Raw genomic sequence first — 16,845 nt, forward strand, 5'->3', positions numbered from 1 at the left:
TTAATAACACATTATTTCTAAAAAATCTTGCGCTCTGTGTGTATACTTGGGGTGAGGATTCAGGATTATTTATCAGGGTCTGTGCATCTCACTATAAGAATATAATCCAGGCAACTCTGCCTTAAGGCTCAATGGAAGCTGGGGTGCATCACAAAGATGAACTTGGAGCAGTTCTGTACAGCTGCTGTCTCAGGTGCCGCATTTTACTAGCTTGAAGGGTGCAAGGGCATGAAATGCAGGCCGATTACCCTTGTGTCAAGGCGTACTCATCAAGGAGTTAATTTCAGCCTCACTGGCTCACGTGATATTTGCTATAATGCAAAAACATACTTTGAAAGTCAGATCTGCAAGTTGTACAGATCACAATGAGAAATAAGGCGGAAGGTAAAGGTGTTGTCAGGAATTAGAATCCAGCTGAGGTTTAAGGGACTGTGATATGGCTGAAACATATCATTGACAGTATCATTCTCTGTCTTGGTTTGTCTGTGTCAGCGTGGGTGGAAGGTCTATGACATGCTTGCAAGGTAAAACATTTTCTTTTAAGTGACTAACAGGCAGAGTGTCTAAAAAAAGCTGACAGTACAGTCCCATAAACAACAGGCAGCACGCCCATAGCTTTGTTCCTTCATCATATTAAACTCTGAGTGTACAAGAAAATTTTTTCCCCCAAAAGCATGGTCTAAACTTCTCTTATTTACTTATTTCTAATCTCCACAGGTTTTTCACAAATAATTTTATGGTAGGGTATGTGGTGTAAAGGTGACTAGAAACCCAAAACCTGTGTTTGAAAGAGAAACCTAAACATGTTGCTGTGTTACCATAAGAAAACTTTTTGTTCTATTAGTTTCCTTTTATCAATCAATTGCAACATGGGAGGTGGAAATGACTGTATGATATTGCTGGTGGTTACTCTAACGTTGCTTTTCTTTACCTCATTCTTCCTTTTCATTCTCTGCTTCTAGTATGCACTTAATTCAGGTGGACTCGGTTCAGCGATGGATGGAAGATTTGAAGTTGATGACAGACTGTGAGTGTATGTGTATTCTCCAGTCCAAGCCAATCAGCAGTGAGAAGGATGAACAAAATGAACTTATCCTTTCCTCACAATATAGTGCTTGTGATAATTTGCATCTGCTATTAAAAAGGGCTTGGATCATAAGCACAGAATTGACTAGGATTGCTCAAAAGCTGGAGAAGAATAGATGGCAAAGAGTCCACAGCGTGACAGTAAGAGTCAACTGCCATGTGCGTTCGATGATAAATGAATACAATGCATTCACCAGGAATTCTTCAGATGAAATGCACCGGGTAAGAAGCCATTCCTGATGTCATGTTTGTCTTGCCTGATTTTTTTTTTTATTGTAATAACTAAAATTTATCTTAAACAATCTGCAAGAAATCCTGATATGCCAATACTAGTCCCTTATTTAAGGCTTTCTAATCCATTTTCAGTGATGGAAACATTCTTGAGCCATTTTGGATCCTATTTTATCATAGGCCTAATTCTGCGAGTTAATAATTTTGAAAATTATGTTGAAAAAATTTTGCAGAAACACTGGAAGAAACTAAATAGACCTGTGAGTTCCTTTGCATTAACTGTGTAGAAAATGATACTTATTTGTTTACTTTAGTTTTATCTCTACCTGTTTTATTCAGAAAAGTAGAAAAAGGATGCCCATATGATGTATTATGTTTATGGAGGGTTTTCACCTAATTAACCATAAACAAACATTACTTATTTTTAAAAAGCATTTGTGTGTATTTGTATTGCTTTAAAACCACTTCCTCTTTCTCTCTGCAGTTTGAACACCTTTTAATAGAAAAGTGTTCAGAATTTACAGCATTCACAGAAAGGTAACTTAAATTTTCTAGTTGAAATATTAATTTTGTTGTTTTATTATGTTGTAGAATTTCTAATAAGAAGCACAAATTGACTATCATGCTCAAATGTTTGAACTAAGCCCCTGCAGCTCTGAAATGCTTTCTAAATTTTAGCCTCTGGTGGGTGAAGTGAGTTGCTTTTATCTAAACTGCATCCTAAAGAAAGATGGGATCTGCTGCTGCCAAAGAGCTTGGCGTAGATGCAAAGTTACATGTAAGTGATTTTTCCAGGGCTTTTATATATAAAGTGAGAAAGTCTGGCTCTAATGATATCAGTGACAAAGTTCCCTTTAAGTTCTGTGGAGCCAAGATTTCAGCTGGTGTGAAAACTTGTGTTGCTAGACAGTTGTACTACGCATTCTCATATGCACGTATCCATGTAATAGTAAATCAAACTGAAATAAATACACGTTCCCTTAGATTGCCATTGTAGATTTTTGCAGCTCCATGAACGTCAGAATGCTGAGACTGGAAAATAAGAACCTCTTTATTATTCTTCTTATAATATTTCCCCTGCCTAACAGAAGTTATCGTGCTTCCTCTAGCACAGTTCAATCAGTCTTTTCTCAATTTACTTTGAACATTGTGCAAGTCATTCTGCTCAGGGGATCATCTGGGAAAAAAGACATCGCCTAATTATCAGGAAAGAACATTTCTTGAGCACTGTTGCTTTTTGACAGACCCACGCAGCTCAGACTTTACTTTTATATTCTACTGTGAGACACACTGATTTAATGAGAGCTCTGATCTTATGGTATCTGCCCCAAATCAGCCCTCTTCTTCCTTGTATGTTTAAGAAAAGTTGATATTGGTCAGTGAAGGACAGCTAAAGCTGAAAAAGCGACCTACTGTTTAGGTGGAGACACTGATCAACTAAACTGCATCTTCCATTATGGTGGCCTGCCTGATGGAATGTGTTTTGACAATTCAAAGGAATTTCTGTGAGGAAGAACTAGTCATTTCATTTGAATCATATAAAGTTTTCAATCTTTATCTCATTTCTTCAGTTACAGCCAAATATTACTGATTACAGGATAGTTACACTAACTCTGTAAAGCTACGGTATGCAATCTTTCTGCATAGAAGGCCAAATTTTACTTTCGAGTATGTTGTTTAAATTTAAATGAACTTTACTCATCTGGACACACATCCATTTTGGGGCATTATCCTGCAATCACTAAACTATGGCAAAGAAGGTAAAGAAATGAAAATTATTGAAAGCACTTCTTTGGTCATGAAAGGTGGATAGATATACACACCTGCAGCTGAAACACAGACATCCTAGAGTGACTGTAACTATTAGCATAAGTGGAAAATAACAGTTACACAGGTATAAACACACATCTACAGAAAAATCTGGCATGGAGTCTAAAGTAAATTGTGATCCTATAATTATTCATTTATATCTACTGCTGTCCTTTGATAGTATACCTACAATATGTAGACAAAGCTTTGATTAAAGTCTGGTATGACACTAAGTGCACAAAGCCAGTGTCCTCATGAACAATTGATTTCCCATTATATTCCTATTATTAACACAGAGATTAACTGTGACAATCAGCTCCATAAAACAATAGTTGTCTGTTGCATCTTTTTCCCTTCATGCTTTTCATTTCTCCTTCTTTTTAGGTGCATACAAACGGAAGATGAACAGATGCTGAAGTCCATGAAATCCTGCATTAATGAAACGCTCACAACTGTTGCTCAGTATTTTGGCCAGTTGATAGAACTGGTTCTAACACATGAGGCACAGGTTAGTTTATAGCTTAAAAAAAAAAAGTCTTTAAAAATTGTTGAATCTTGAGGGAGAGCATCCATTAAGAGAAGGATTTGAATGACAGCTCTTGATTTGCAGCAAACATATGATCAGTAATTCAAATATCTTGCGAAGAGATTTAGGTGTTGATATTCTCAAATTCTCCAGTAATCCCAAACAACATGATCTTGTAGCTCACTACTTTACTTACTTCTACTGATATATCTCCTTCATTGTAAGGCATCTAATTTTTCGGTATGTTCCTGTTAATAAGACATATGGGAACATTTTATTTTTTTTTCATACACACACTGGTTTTCTTTAGAAACCTTGAAAAAAGTCTCTCCTGCTTTTAATGATTCTCAGTAAAAGCTAAACTTTTTAGAAGATGTATGTATAGCAAGTGCATTATTACAACGTGTATTTTAACTGGTGTCTGACTTAGACTCTAGGAGGTAGTGGCAAAATAGTGTTATTTACAGGTTAGCTCTCTGTGTGTAACCTTCCAGAACAGTGCTGTATCATTGCACGCATGATCTATAGCTTTCAGTAGTGATTAATTGTAGATAAATACACTGACTAATTAGGCTGAGACTACAAATGCATTGCATCTTTTCCATTTGGCTATTCTTGAAATAGTAGTGACTTTCAAGTCTAACCAATCTGTCTTGACTTACATTGGTTTCTTTCTTGAGACCACACCAGAAATCACTTTGCACCCCCTAATCTTCCTCAAATAATAAAACTTTGAATGTAGTTATGCTCAATAAATTTGTCCATGTTTTAGAGCAGATGTGCTGAAATTTTGCGCTGTCCTTGCAGAAAAAGAGGAAATAAAAGGCTTAGTGAAGAGGAATTTGTTAAATAGTGTTTACTATGGTGCTAATCCAAAAATAAAACGTAGTGTTTGTTATATTCTAAAATACCTTGATGCATTAAGACAGCAGAAGAAGTTGTGGCTCTTTCAGAAACATCCCTTCATAGTTTTAAAAGACTGTTAGTAGGAGGTGGGAATCTCCAGAATACATTTGCAGAACTACAGTCAAACTAAAAAAGCCACTTGCTGATGCAATTCAGTTAGGATTTATGAGAACTGCATGGAAAGCCACAGAGGATTTGAACTGTGTAAACAATTTTGCATGTCACAAATTCAGTGAGTAAGTTCTGGTTGTTTTGATGCTTCTTTTTAATTTGAGGACCAATTCTTTATTGCTAAGATTTCTGTCCTTGGACACTTCGGCACCTACTAATACACCTGAAATCCTAGTCCCTCTCTTTTCTAGGGGAGCAGAATTATTTACTCTGCACCACATCGTATGTATTTTTTGTCACCAAAGACTTGTATTGGAGATTCATAAACACATTTTTAGGAACAGTTTTCTGAGCTGTTCAGTAAGACTTTGTGCCCACTTCTGCCATACAACCTCATTGTCTGTGTGCTGCTCCTGTGAGACGCCAAAACTCTTAGCTTAAATTGTGTGTTTAAGCTTTCTTTTCTAATCAGTATATACGGATTACATTCAGGAAAGGTTCATATCAAAATGTGAAGTGATAAGTTACGTATTTTATAGAACATTTTTTTGATGCTAAAGGTGACCATAGCCTCTTAAAGGGCTTCCCTCTTAAAGGGAAGATAATTTAATTTTGTATAAAACCCAGCGTAAAATATGGGGTATTTCCCTGCACTTCTTTCAAAGTTAGATTAAATATAAAAATACTTACCTTCCTCCTCCTAGCAAATGTAATTAATACTTCCTCTAATGACTGTATGTACTCACAGAAAGAATAGAATTAAATAAACTTCAGAGTCTTCAGATAGCTGGGTTTCTCCGTGAAGCTGCAGTGGTGCACATGCAAAAGCAAGATAATTGCTTACAAAGACAAAAATATTTAACCTAATTCATACATTGGAGGAATAAACTCTACTTATCTATAAAAATTTTCTGTATTTATCAATGACTTTTTCTACGTAGGCTGAGAATAGTGATAAATCCAGAGCCTAAAGAAAGTAGTGTTAGAAAGGGTATAGCAATATTCCTTATAAATAAGGTGGAGATCTTGTATCACTTTGTGATGCAGCTTCTACGTTAAGACAATTAGTTGCCTTCTGAAAATATTAGTTCAGTCTCAGGCCAAACTATGTAATAATATACTAAATCACTGAAGACTTCTTTGAATGTTCTCACACACATACCTGTTCTCTTAATCTATTCATACTGATTTTTAAATACCACTATTCTTCATTACTTCTATGCAAATACAATGATAAATCTGTTAATGGTATTAGTCTGACTCCTGCCTATGTTTTTTACCTTTCTTTGGGTAACATGCTTGATGATATGGACTAAATGAACTAGACTTCTTACTACATCTTCTTTTTCAATATAATACTAATGTTTTTCATTGGAATTAAATTATGTTTATTATCTTATGTCACACAGAACCTGCTGAAACAAATAGAATTGTCAGATAGTGTATACATCACGGAATTGGCGATTAACAGTTTATTCAGCCTTACCCAGCAAGGTGCTCATCTGTGCCGTATCATAGCTAAGGTAAGGTTATATCTGGATTAATCCAGAGTAGGCTAGAGATTCAAGTGAGTTATTTTACTTAACACAGTAGTTGTTGCAAGTTTTGAAATGTACAGTCCAAGATGAAATTCCGTATTTCAGGAGACAATCTATGTTAAAGGGTAACAAAATTTTCTGTGAGAAACTTTTCTTTAGCAAGCCTTGCTCTGCAGAGTTTATTACCACAGTTATCCTACTAGATTTTTGTTTTAATGGAATGCAACCCCCACATCTATCTTTTAATGAAGTTCAATGCCTATGCAAGCAATAGGATGGTAAGCGCCAACAGGCTTCTGGTCACTGATTCAACTACAGTTGTCATTGTGCCACTTGAGGTATTACCACTTTCCTCAGCATCTTGGGCATCATTTTGGTCTCTCTGCAGGCACTACTTTTTAAGAACCAGCCACGTAAGTGGAGAGAAACTTTACAATTGGCCACGCGTATGGCTGATTACACAGAGAAACAGCTCTCTCAGCTGTGTGCATAGAGGGGGTTAGAGATTAATAAAAGTGTAATTTTAGAAATATTTTGCATCCATTATTTTCCTTTTACAGAGGAATGTTGTTACAGTTACTTCTGGCAGTGTGTGTGTTCTTGATTACTGGGTAATTGATACTAACTTTTCATATAAGTTAATCATTCTGCAAATATGGATGATACTGGTGGTCCCTGCAGGGTTTGAACCTCTGAGGACACTTGGTTCTTGAAAAAGTGAGAAAGGCAGGACATTGTGTGAGATCGAGGACAGGATAAGTACAACCACAGTGAATACAAAAAAGAAAGCCTCCTTTCCCTTGTGAAGTGGTGTGCCAATCCCTTGCCCTGCTCAGAGATGAGGTTAAACAGCAGCATTTAATTAATTTTGCTTCTGATCTGCCTTTAGATGAATGTTTGCGCTTGTAAAAGGTATTGATCTGTTCTGGAGGATGTGAATGAGGTAGATTCAGAAATGTGTAGTGGATCCTGGCAACAGTCTGAGGGGTTTAATTTTTTCTAAATTGGTATTTGAGCTCCACTCAGTGGTATTCAAAAACAATGTTAATGTTGAATATTGAGGAAGTGTGGAACTACCGCATTTAAGAAAAATGGTTTTGTGCTTTTATCATCATGTGAATTCAGTAACAGTTTAATTTTCAGACATGAAGTCTGACCTTCCATAAATCACTAAATTAATCTGTTGCTAAAAACTGGATGTGTCACAAGTTTACAAGTGAGGAAGTCCTTATGCAAAGAACCCTAAGCGGCATTTGGTTGCCAAATTATAGTGTTGATTGCATCACCTGTCCCATGTGTCGGTTTCCTCTGTGCATAGTTGTCACAACCTGGACCCATGAGCCACACGCTTGTATCCGGCCCTGACTGGGGGGGGATTGGATTCGTTTGTCTGTGTGGTGATCTGGAGGCCAATAATGTTACTCCCAGGGTGAACATCAAAACAGTATTTATTTCTGGCTCCAGCAAACCTAAACACACCAAGATACCGGGGCGCACAACAAAGATGTGGTGGGGTGCAACCACCCAAAGTTACAGAAATGAATCCCTGAAAACCACCCAGGTCCCTAGGATCTGATCCAACACGCACACCATGAGGTAATGGGGGAGAGAGAGAAGGAAAGAAATTGCCACATCGAAGGCAGCAGATGATCTCGGGAACACGTGGTCCAGGCTGCTCCGATCGAAGTGTGTGAGTGAGAGCAAGCATGGAGGTGAGACCCCCACTCCTCCCTTCCGAGTCCTTTTTCTCTCTGTGTTTTTGGTGGGCTCTGGAAACGAGCAGGTGGGGGGATAGCGGGGGCAGCAGCAACGGCTGCATCCCCTCCCCTGCCACAGCCAGCACTGGGGCCCGACTTCACCCCAGCGAGGGAGAGCTGTGCCTGCTGCTGCACTGACCCCGCAGAACCATGGCACCACAGACAAGCTGGTGCCACAAGTGGATAGTCCTCCGACAAAGTGTTTAAGGCAAATAGATAAACATAGTCTGACTTCACGATAGTGAAATAAGTTTGTCTTGGCTCACCAACATCCTTCACCCTCCTGTCATCCACAATTTTGAATTCAGTTCCTTTAGTAATTAACTATGACAGTTACTTTAGTAGTTAACTATGGCAGTCAAAGTACAGGGTCATTTTTGGGGGAGGAATCTGGAACTGTGCCCATTCACTAAAAGGGTGTGGATGGATGCAAGTTTTTCAAGGATTTCAAAACTTGCCACAGATGGAGAAGTTCCCTAAAGAGGTGTCCTATTCTCTTCGGTAAAAACCAGCCAGAGAACTGGAATATTTGTTTACAGTGAAAGCAAAACTGAACAAGTCTGTTCATGTCACCTTGAAGTCTTACTCTCCATGACAACGTGTAGTCTTGTGAGATGCTTGTTAGCCTTTTTCCTGTCCCAAGCTATAAATTACAGCTCTAAAGCACATCTAAATCTTGAACATGCACCTAAAGAACCATGATAGTGTAGCTTTACAATATTACTTTCGGAACTGCTTTTTCACTTTTTGTTTTAGTAAGGGTTTTGGTCTTCTCTTTCCGTCTGTTTCCTCCATTGCCATTATTTTATCAAATCTTGAAAAAGCTTTGAAATACTACCCCCCTATGCTGAAGTGTCATCTATAATTTTATTCCAACTGGAAGCATTCTTTGACTTTTTTTTTTTTTTATCACATAAATTCGTAATCTGCTGTGAAGGAGTCATGTTGCTGACTCACCCTGGCAGCCAGCTAGTCATTCTCGCCAGCTGTTAGAATTATAGACTGAGATCTCTAGTAGAAATGCGTAGCAGCAAGGGCAAGATAAGAAATGAAGGGGAAAATACCACTACTACTAATAATCACACCCTTTGCCATCGTCATCGCCATTGCCACCTCAAAATCACCTGGTTGTCACACACTCTGTCACCTTCTCACATCTCCATCCCCTGTTTCTCCACCATCACCAGCACCACCACATCGTCACCATCGCTGTCGTCATTGTCACATTCACATCGCCATCTCATCGTCACATTATCATTATACATCATCACCACGTGATCATCTTCTTGTCACCATCACTATGTCTTTATCATACACTTCGTCACTGTCACATCATCATTACATCCTTGTCGTCTTTTCACTCTCAACGCAATCACCACACACCGTAATCCCATCCTTACCATCACCGTCACCACACCCTCCCACTGTCACCGTACCCCCCCCCATCATCATGATGGTGATGTGATCATCATCACATCAGAGCATAAGCACCAGAAATTTTAAATATTGAGTGGACTTGAGAAATTGTAAAAAGTTAGAATTACTTGAAGTAGGCTGTTTCTAAATCGATTTGGTTTTAAAACAACCAGAAGAAACAGTAGAAATCAGTTCCAGAGTAGCAATAAATAAATGCTGGGGGGACACAGAGTGATAGAGAGAAAAAGTCATTCTAAATAAATTCATTTCACTGATAATGATTAGAGTCCAATACCAACTGTATTGAACTGGATGTTATAGTAACAGCAAAAATGAAGATAATGGAAGATAGTCATACCTTTTTGTTGGGCCCTTCTTTGAATGCTTGATGATTTGAGTTCCAAATGCATGTAGCAGATCATATGCTCTGAGAAGCTTCTAATACAATTTGGCCTTACCTTCTTTGTACGTCAGTTATTTTTCTATTAAGTATTAACTATGAAGATTTCCTTGGAGATCATCTTTCAAGCTTTCAAGTGTTACTCTCCATTGTGGGGAAATTCTTGATGAGAATTTACTGCACTTTGAGTCATTTCAGACTGAAACTGCAAATTGTTACATGCAAGAATTGGATTCATTTTCTCTCCCCTCTTTATTCACTCAGCTCACTATGCACAGTGGGGCTTCTTATGCTCATGCCTTCCTTACTGTGCTTTCTGTAATAGGAGAGAAGAACATCATCAAGCAGTAAAGTAAGTTCTCCTCTCTTTCAGAGATGTCTTTAGAGTATGTGAAGCCTCTCCTAAATGAAAACTGAAGTATAGCAACAGCAACGTTTACTGTGTTATATAGTAAAAAACTGGAAATACCCCAAAGTCTGAAAACTATAAATAAACTCAAACTTGGACAGTGAGTGTGTTTTGCCAGCCATAGAGTCAGGTTCAATATTTCCTACCCATTCCATATTTCACTTGCAGCTTTGTAGGTTCATTGCTTGTGATAATATTTACAGCTTGGTAATGGCACACAGGGTACAAAATAAGCAGTTTAGAACTCCTGACAAATGCAGTGATAAATCACTTTCCGTCCATCAAAGGCAAAAGCAGGACACCCATCTGTCATATAGAAAGCTTGAAGCAAATGTGCCAACAATACTTGAGCTTTACTAGTGTGCCCAAACTTCTGCTTGTCATGACTAAAGCAGCAAAGTGGAACATCTCCAATTCTACTAAACTGTGGGGATTTTCAAAGTGATAATAAAATAAATAATAATAAAGAAACAGTTACTTTAGACCTGAGGACAACACTGCAATAGCTTTTTTATACATTTTTCACAGATAATTTAGTTACTGCTTAGGGGAACTATCAATATCCTTTTGTGGATATAAGAATAAGACAACCTCTTTTGCTACTGTACTGCCTCTTTTATTTTAAAGGCCCAGAAATATCTTTCCACAGTAGGCTATATATAGTAGTACTAGATATAAAATAACTCAGGCATACACATGTGCACTTCTTAGAATTCCAGAAATAAACTTTACTCTTAGCAAACCTCAGAAAGCCTTCTTTTTTCACTGATCTCACAGAAATTGTGTATATGTGTGCAAAGACATAATACAGACCCTGTATCTTGAAAATATATTGAGGTTTTGTCTAATTCAAGTTTTCTAAAGATTTTGGTTAGACTGAACAGAGAACTTTGCTTGCTCTATTATTCTCTACTCTATTCCAGCAAAACTAGTACAAAAATGTAAAACTCTGAAAATGAGTGGTCTGACTCGTAGTCTGGAGGTTTTATGTCAGTACAACCTGTTAAGCTTTCAAATAACACATATTATTGTAAAGAAAAAGCTTATTTCTATAAATCTGAAAACTATTTTTATACAAATGCTATTGAAACAGGTTTAACAAGAAGGGTATGTATTACACTTCATCCATGATTCCAACTATTTTTAATCTGCTACTGTAATCTGAATACTTTAGTCTGAGAACTGTCATCTCTCATTAATGTTTTAAATGCTTTCCTCTTCATCACATGTTTACTCTTATATAATATAACACATCTGTAGTCTACTTGATGGCATAACATTTTGAAACAAAGGACAATACAAAAAACCACCACCACCTGAAGTGCATATATTGTCTGTATTTGTATATTTCCTTTTATTATGGGAATATAACACATATGTTTGCAAGCTGTGTTGCAAACAATTAAGGATAGATAGTGTAAGGATGTGTGTATATATAATATATAAAATCAAATCTTCAACATTATTGCCATATTTAAAGAACAGAAAGTGTAAGAATGCAAATTTTATGTTTTAGAAGATAAAGATATGGATTGTACCTGTATAGAACTTGACACCTGTTTCCACCTTATTTTCAAGAGCTTTTCAACCCTATGACCTTCTCCTTCATACTTTAACATTAAGTAAATATTTTATGGAGCTCAAAAATGTAAAGAAATGGGAACTATATGCTAACAAAAGCCTCCTTTAAAGTAATAGCATATGGCTGAACTGACAAATGTCACTCTAATTGCTGCTTATTGATAATTCTTTGTAATTTTTGCATGAATGTCAAGTTCAATTTAAATTGTGCTTGTAATTGGTAAAAGTCAATCGCTTAAGCACACCTCCCACTGAGGCTATATTACCTTTTCATCACTTAGTGTATAAGCATTAATCAACTTGAGTTCTCAGTGTGAGCTTAACATCATCTTTGTTGGTGTTGTAATGATAGCTAATTTAGATAAATTACAGAAGGAGTCTGCCCCCCATCCCAATCTTGGTTAAATACCTGGGAAACTTCAGTGCTGCTGTTATGATTTTTGCTTTTCCCCTGCAGGAAGGAGGTGTAGTTGCTCTCTTTAAGATCTGTCGCCAGGATTGCTTCAGGTGCCTTTATCCCCAGGCACTGAGAACTTTGGCATCTATTTGCTGTGTAGAGGAAGGGATGCACCAGCTAGAAAAGGTAGGCACTTCAATGTTCTTTATGGACTGTGTCATAAACCACAGAAATCCTGACTTTAATTTCTCTGGGAATTGATAATTTGTCAGTTTTTGATACTATGCTCCGTACTGTGCTCATTTTTTTTCTGTGCTGAACACTTCTTTTGTCTTTGAAAATGAGTCCCTGTGGTGACATTATCCTATTCAGTTGCTTGAACAAATAAACTTTCTAAATGGGGATAATTTTCATAAAACAGCTAAATGTGTCGGTGACCGTGTCAGAAAAGTAGGGAAATTACAATTTCTGGACTTCCGAAAGCATTAATTTAGAAACTCCAGTGTTTCAAATAACCCTTAAAAGACAGAAAGCTTTATAGCTCTTTAAACCCTTTCCTGGTACTCAGGTAGGGCACCTGCTTGTGCTACTTCAGTAACTTGTGAGAGCTGTAATTGCACAGAAAGAATTGGAACCAATAGAAAAATGTGTCTGCTAATCAGCAGCAGGACTCATAAAACCTGTTTTAACTGGGATGGCAAATATTAAAAAATTATCCAGATAAAATTATATCAACTCCTTAGGCTCCATTACTTTTTCACACTCACTACATATTGCTGTGTTTTGGAAAATGAACACTTCTGGTCACTAAATCATGATCTCATCCTTTGTATTTCACAAAGCAGTCATCTTCCACTGCTGAATAATGGCCTCTTCAAGTTAATGATAAATGATTTCACTGCCACTTCACATTGACATATCTTGTAATTTACAGCCCAGAATTCAAGCAAACCATGACAGAACATCTGTAGCAAAAAGGAAGTCTCTGAGCTTACAGTAAATGAAGGTGACTTAAATTTTTTTTGACATGATGCTGGTTCGGACTAACACCAGAATCAGTCTAAAAGGATCTTTCATTACATCCATTATAATAGTGGAATTAATGGAGTTAGAAATGGAAAAGATTGATTCGACTCACCTGTTCCAATTCCTGGCAGCGTCAATGTGAATTTAATGCGGCACACATCAAAGCTGACAAAACAGGGGTTGTAGAAAACATGATAACTCTCAAGCTCACATGTCTTTGATCTAATTTAATACTGGTCACAAGAGAAAATTACTCAGGGTAGACTTTGTTAAAGTCAGGATTTGAATAGAGTTTACTAGAGTTTAAGAGATTTTTAAATGGAATCCCCACCACTGCTTTCAGTAGTTTATTTTTCACCTAGGTCTTCAATTCTTAAATCTCATCTTGGGAAAACCTAAGTCTGCCACACAAGGGGCTGGACATGCATCCTACTCACCTGACTGAACAGATAGGTTTATGACAGTAATATTTGGTTATCACTTTGTCAACTTATTTGCCTGAAGTTTTGTTGTTGATGATCCATATAGCAGTATGTGCCTGGGTTTCTGATGGAGGAGAATAAGGTATTTCATATATCAAAAGAAACATTTTATCTACAAGTAGGTTAATGTCCCTCCAAGAGCTAACTGAGGTTAAACAACACAGGATAGCACAATGTTATGCCATCTGCAAACAATCTATCAGCTAGTAACAGACCAGGTATGCCAGTTCATAGAGCTGAGTAAGAGTAGTAAACAAAAAGTATTTTCTATTCTTTGTACTGTTTTCATCCTTATTACACACCTATTTAGAAACAACAAGATACTCTGACCATACGGAATCAGTGCAAAATGCATGGGTCGGATGACCAGTACTCTGGTGTGAACAGCGGACCATTTTTTTTATATTCGTTAAGAATGTTTTTTTTTTTTCTTTAAAATCTTGAAATTTTGAGATACTCTTGCAAAGAACAAAAAGAAGTTTAACTATATTGGCATTCCTATCATCACAGAAATTATTGTATTTCTTATCTGGCAGAAAGGACAGCTTCTAATATCCAACTAAGTACCCTGGTGATCGTGAAGCATTTAATTTTCTGTAATGTGAATATCATTATGCCACCTAGTGCATTAAAACATCAGTGCAACTTGAACTTGATTTTTAATCACAGAAACTTCATTCAATAAATAAACCTTGTCTGCCAAACTCTTCGGACTGGGTAATTCAAGAAAAAAAAAACCAACAAACCCACAAAAATCCAAACTCACACAACCCAAACATGCACCCCTCATTTTTCAATTGTATTTCACAACCATTAAAGGACAGGCTGAGAGAGTTGGGCTTGTTCAGCCTGAAAGGGGTCATAAGAAAGCTGGAAAAGGACTGTTCATAAAGGCTTGTGATGATAGGACAAGAGGGAATGGGTATAAACTGGTTAGGGGCAGATTTAGGCTTGATATAAGGAAGAATTTCTTCACCATGTGAGTGGCAAGACACTGGAACCAGTTGCCAAGGGAAGTTGTGGATGCCCCATCCCTGGAGATGTTCAAGGCCAGGCTGGATGGGGCCTTGGGCAGCCTGACCTAGTGGGATGTCCCTGCCCATGGCAGGTGGGTTGGAACTAGATGATCTTTAAGGTCCCTTTCAACCCAAACTATTCTATGAATTTATGATTTTATGATTCTATCTTCGCTGAGGTCTTACCAGCCCAGTAGAAAAAGTCATCAGTGCTTTTTCATCTTCTAATCAAACTCATCTTTGCTATAATTGCAATAACTAAGTAGTCGTTGCAATGACTAGCTTTTACTAGGTGAATATAGTTGGCTCTATGTACAATAATGCATAATCAGTTGGCTAAAATGTCAGTTTCAGAATAGTTACTGTTTCACGTGCAAGTGCTTTACTGACTTTTGAAAAGGTACCGTCACATTGTTGTACAAGAACAACAGAGGTCAGGGAACTCAACAGTAACAAGTTAGTGAGGCAAGTGAACTAAGAAACTAGTGAAGAAACAGACTTTTTTTTGTGACTGAGGACTATGTGTAAATAGATGTTTGGTGCAACCAGTGCTCCACAAGCGACGATTTTGATGATTCAAACTGCTTGTGGATGTCCAATAGCTTAGTATGCTTTAACTTCACAATCCACTGTGACATCAGCAGATTTTACAGTATTCTTTGGTCTCAGCTGCCTGACCGGTCCCACTTCAGAGAGGAGCAGGAAAAGCTATGACAGAGGGATTAGAATTAGATAATCTTTAAGGTTCCTTCCAACTCAAACCATTCTATGATTCTAATTTTCCTCCTTTGCATTATTCCTGTAGCTTCATGCCCCTGTACACAAGAAAGCTTTGTCAACTTTTTCTTGTGCATTTGAGCATACAAAGTTTTTAGGAGAAAGGTCACTGCATCAGAAAGGATGTTTTTTCTTGGTGTAGGCATTCCAGAGTTTTTTCCAGAGACAATATATAATACAAGTAACAGATAATACAGAAAATATCTAAAGTCAGAAGAACTGAAAGGAGTTTGGTAAAGTTGAGCATGACTGGAAACCAAACAATTATGTTACTGCTGCACATAGAGATTTGTTTGTGCATGAAGCCCTGAGGTTTAGGACAGAAACGCAACGATGTATGGGACATTGATTCTCAACATCTGTAGAGGGTTCTAGAGGGAAGACTACCCAAACCATTATGAATGTGCTTTGAAAAATTAAAAGGAAAAAGAAGTGATTATCTGATAATGTACATCCTGCAAATCACATTAAGAGTAACAGTACTTTTAATACTATTTTCATTGTGGAGTCGGGCAAAAAATATAAGCGATATTATCTTCAACATGAAGCAGCATTGCCTGGGAAATGGGTCTGTATCTGAATACAATCATATATCTTTTACACGTTGTTTGCCTAAAACAGTTCTTCAGCTCTTTCCCTTCCAGAGGCTGCATTAGGCCCTTGTTTTGCAGAGCTCTCTAAACAAAGTGTCTTTCACACATCCATTGACATGTAGCCTCGTTAAAGTCTAAAAACTGTGGCAGTACCTCTGCTTCAGGTCTGTCTGTACACTACTTGTTGGCTGGTGCTAGAAGGCATTGCCTTCCAATTTTTGCCCTATGCTGATGATCAGTGGTGTGATTTTCACTGAGGCAAACTTCCTGCTGCAATGAAAGAACTGCAGAGTTAGTTCAGAAATAAATAGCAAACCAATAATGCCAGGTACTGCAATTTTTGCCCTGCATATGAAACATGATTACATTAAAAATCTGCAACTCAGCTGGGACCTAGATCAAGGCACAAATGCCACAAACCATAATAATTTATATAAATAGTCATTCAAGCAGCTGCCTAAATATTAACACTGTGCAGTGTATGCTTACTTATGCTATTTAAACTACTCCAGAAAGCAGACACCTGGAATGAACTCATTAAAAGAAAATATTCCAGAGACACTGGTGACTACAGTTGTTAATAAATGATACAGCTTTTATCATTATGCTTTAAGCAAAATTGTCTAGGTATAGATTATAAGTTGCTTTGAATTCTTTGGTTAAAAAGCATTATGTTAATTACTAACCTCCAGAAAAAGAATCTGTAGAATGGGGAAGCAAGTCCTAAGTGTACAATTTCTGTGGTTGGGGGAAAAATATGAATTTCACAAAGACTTCTTAAACA

At 37.3% G+C, this 16,845-nt stretch overlaps 1 protein-coding gene across 3 annotated transcripts in view; it reads left to right on the top strand.

The window, feature by feature from the left end:
- Positions 1–16,845, top strand: part of INSC (INSC spindle orientation adaptor protein) — a 131,624-nt gene that overhangs the window by 66,990 nt on the left and 47,789 nt on the right. For all 3 annotated transcript variants that reach the window (XM_069857651.1, XM_069857650.1, XM_069857652.1), the window contains exons 3-7: positions 963–1,308; positions 1,802–1,854; positions 3,511–3,634; positions 6,079–6,192; positions 12,228–12,353. In XM_069857651.1, the coding sequence (XP_069713752.1) occupies positions 963–1,308; positions 1,802–1,854; positions 3,511–3,634; positions 6,079–6,192; positions 12,228–12,353 (763 nt within the window). The remainder of the gene's footprint in view (positions 1–962; positions 1,309–1,801; positions 1,855–3,510; positions 3,635–6,078; positions 6,193–12,227; positions 12,354–16,845) is intronic.

The sequence above is a fragment of the Phaenicophaeus curvirostris genome, chromosome 5 (assembly GCF_032191515.1).
Source record: "Phaenicophaeus curvirostris isolate KB17595 chromosome 5, BPBGC_Pcur_1.0, whole genome shotgun sequence".
NCBI lineage: Eukaryota > Metazoa > Chordata > Aves > Cuculiformes > Cuculidae > Phaenicophaeus > Phaenicophaeus curvirostris.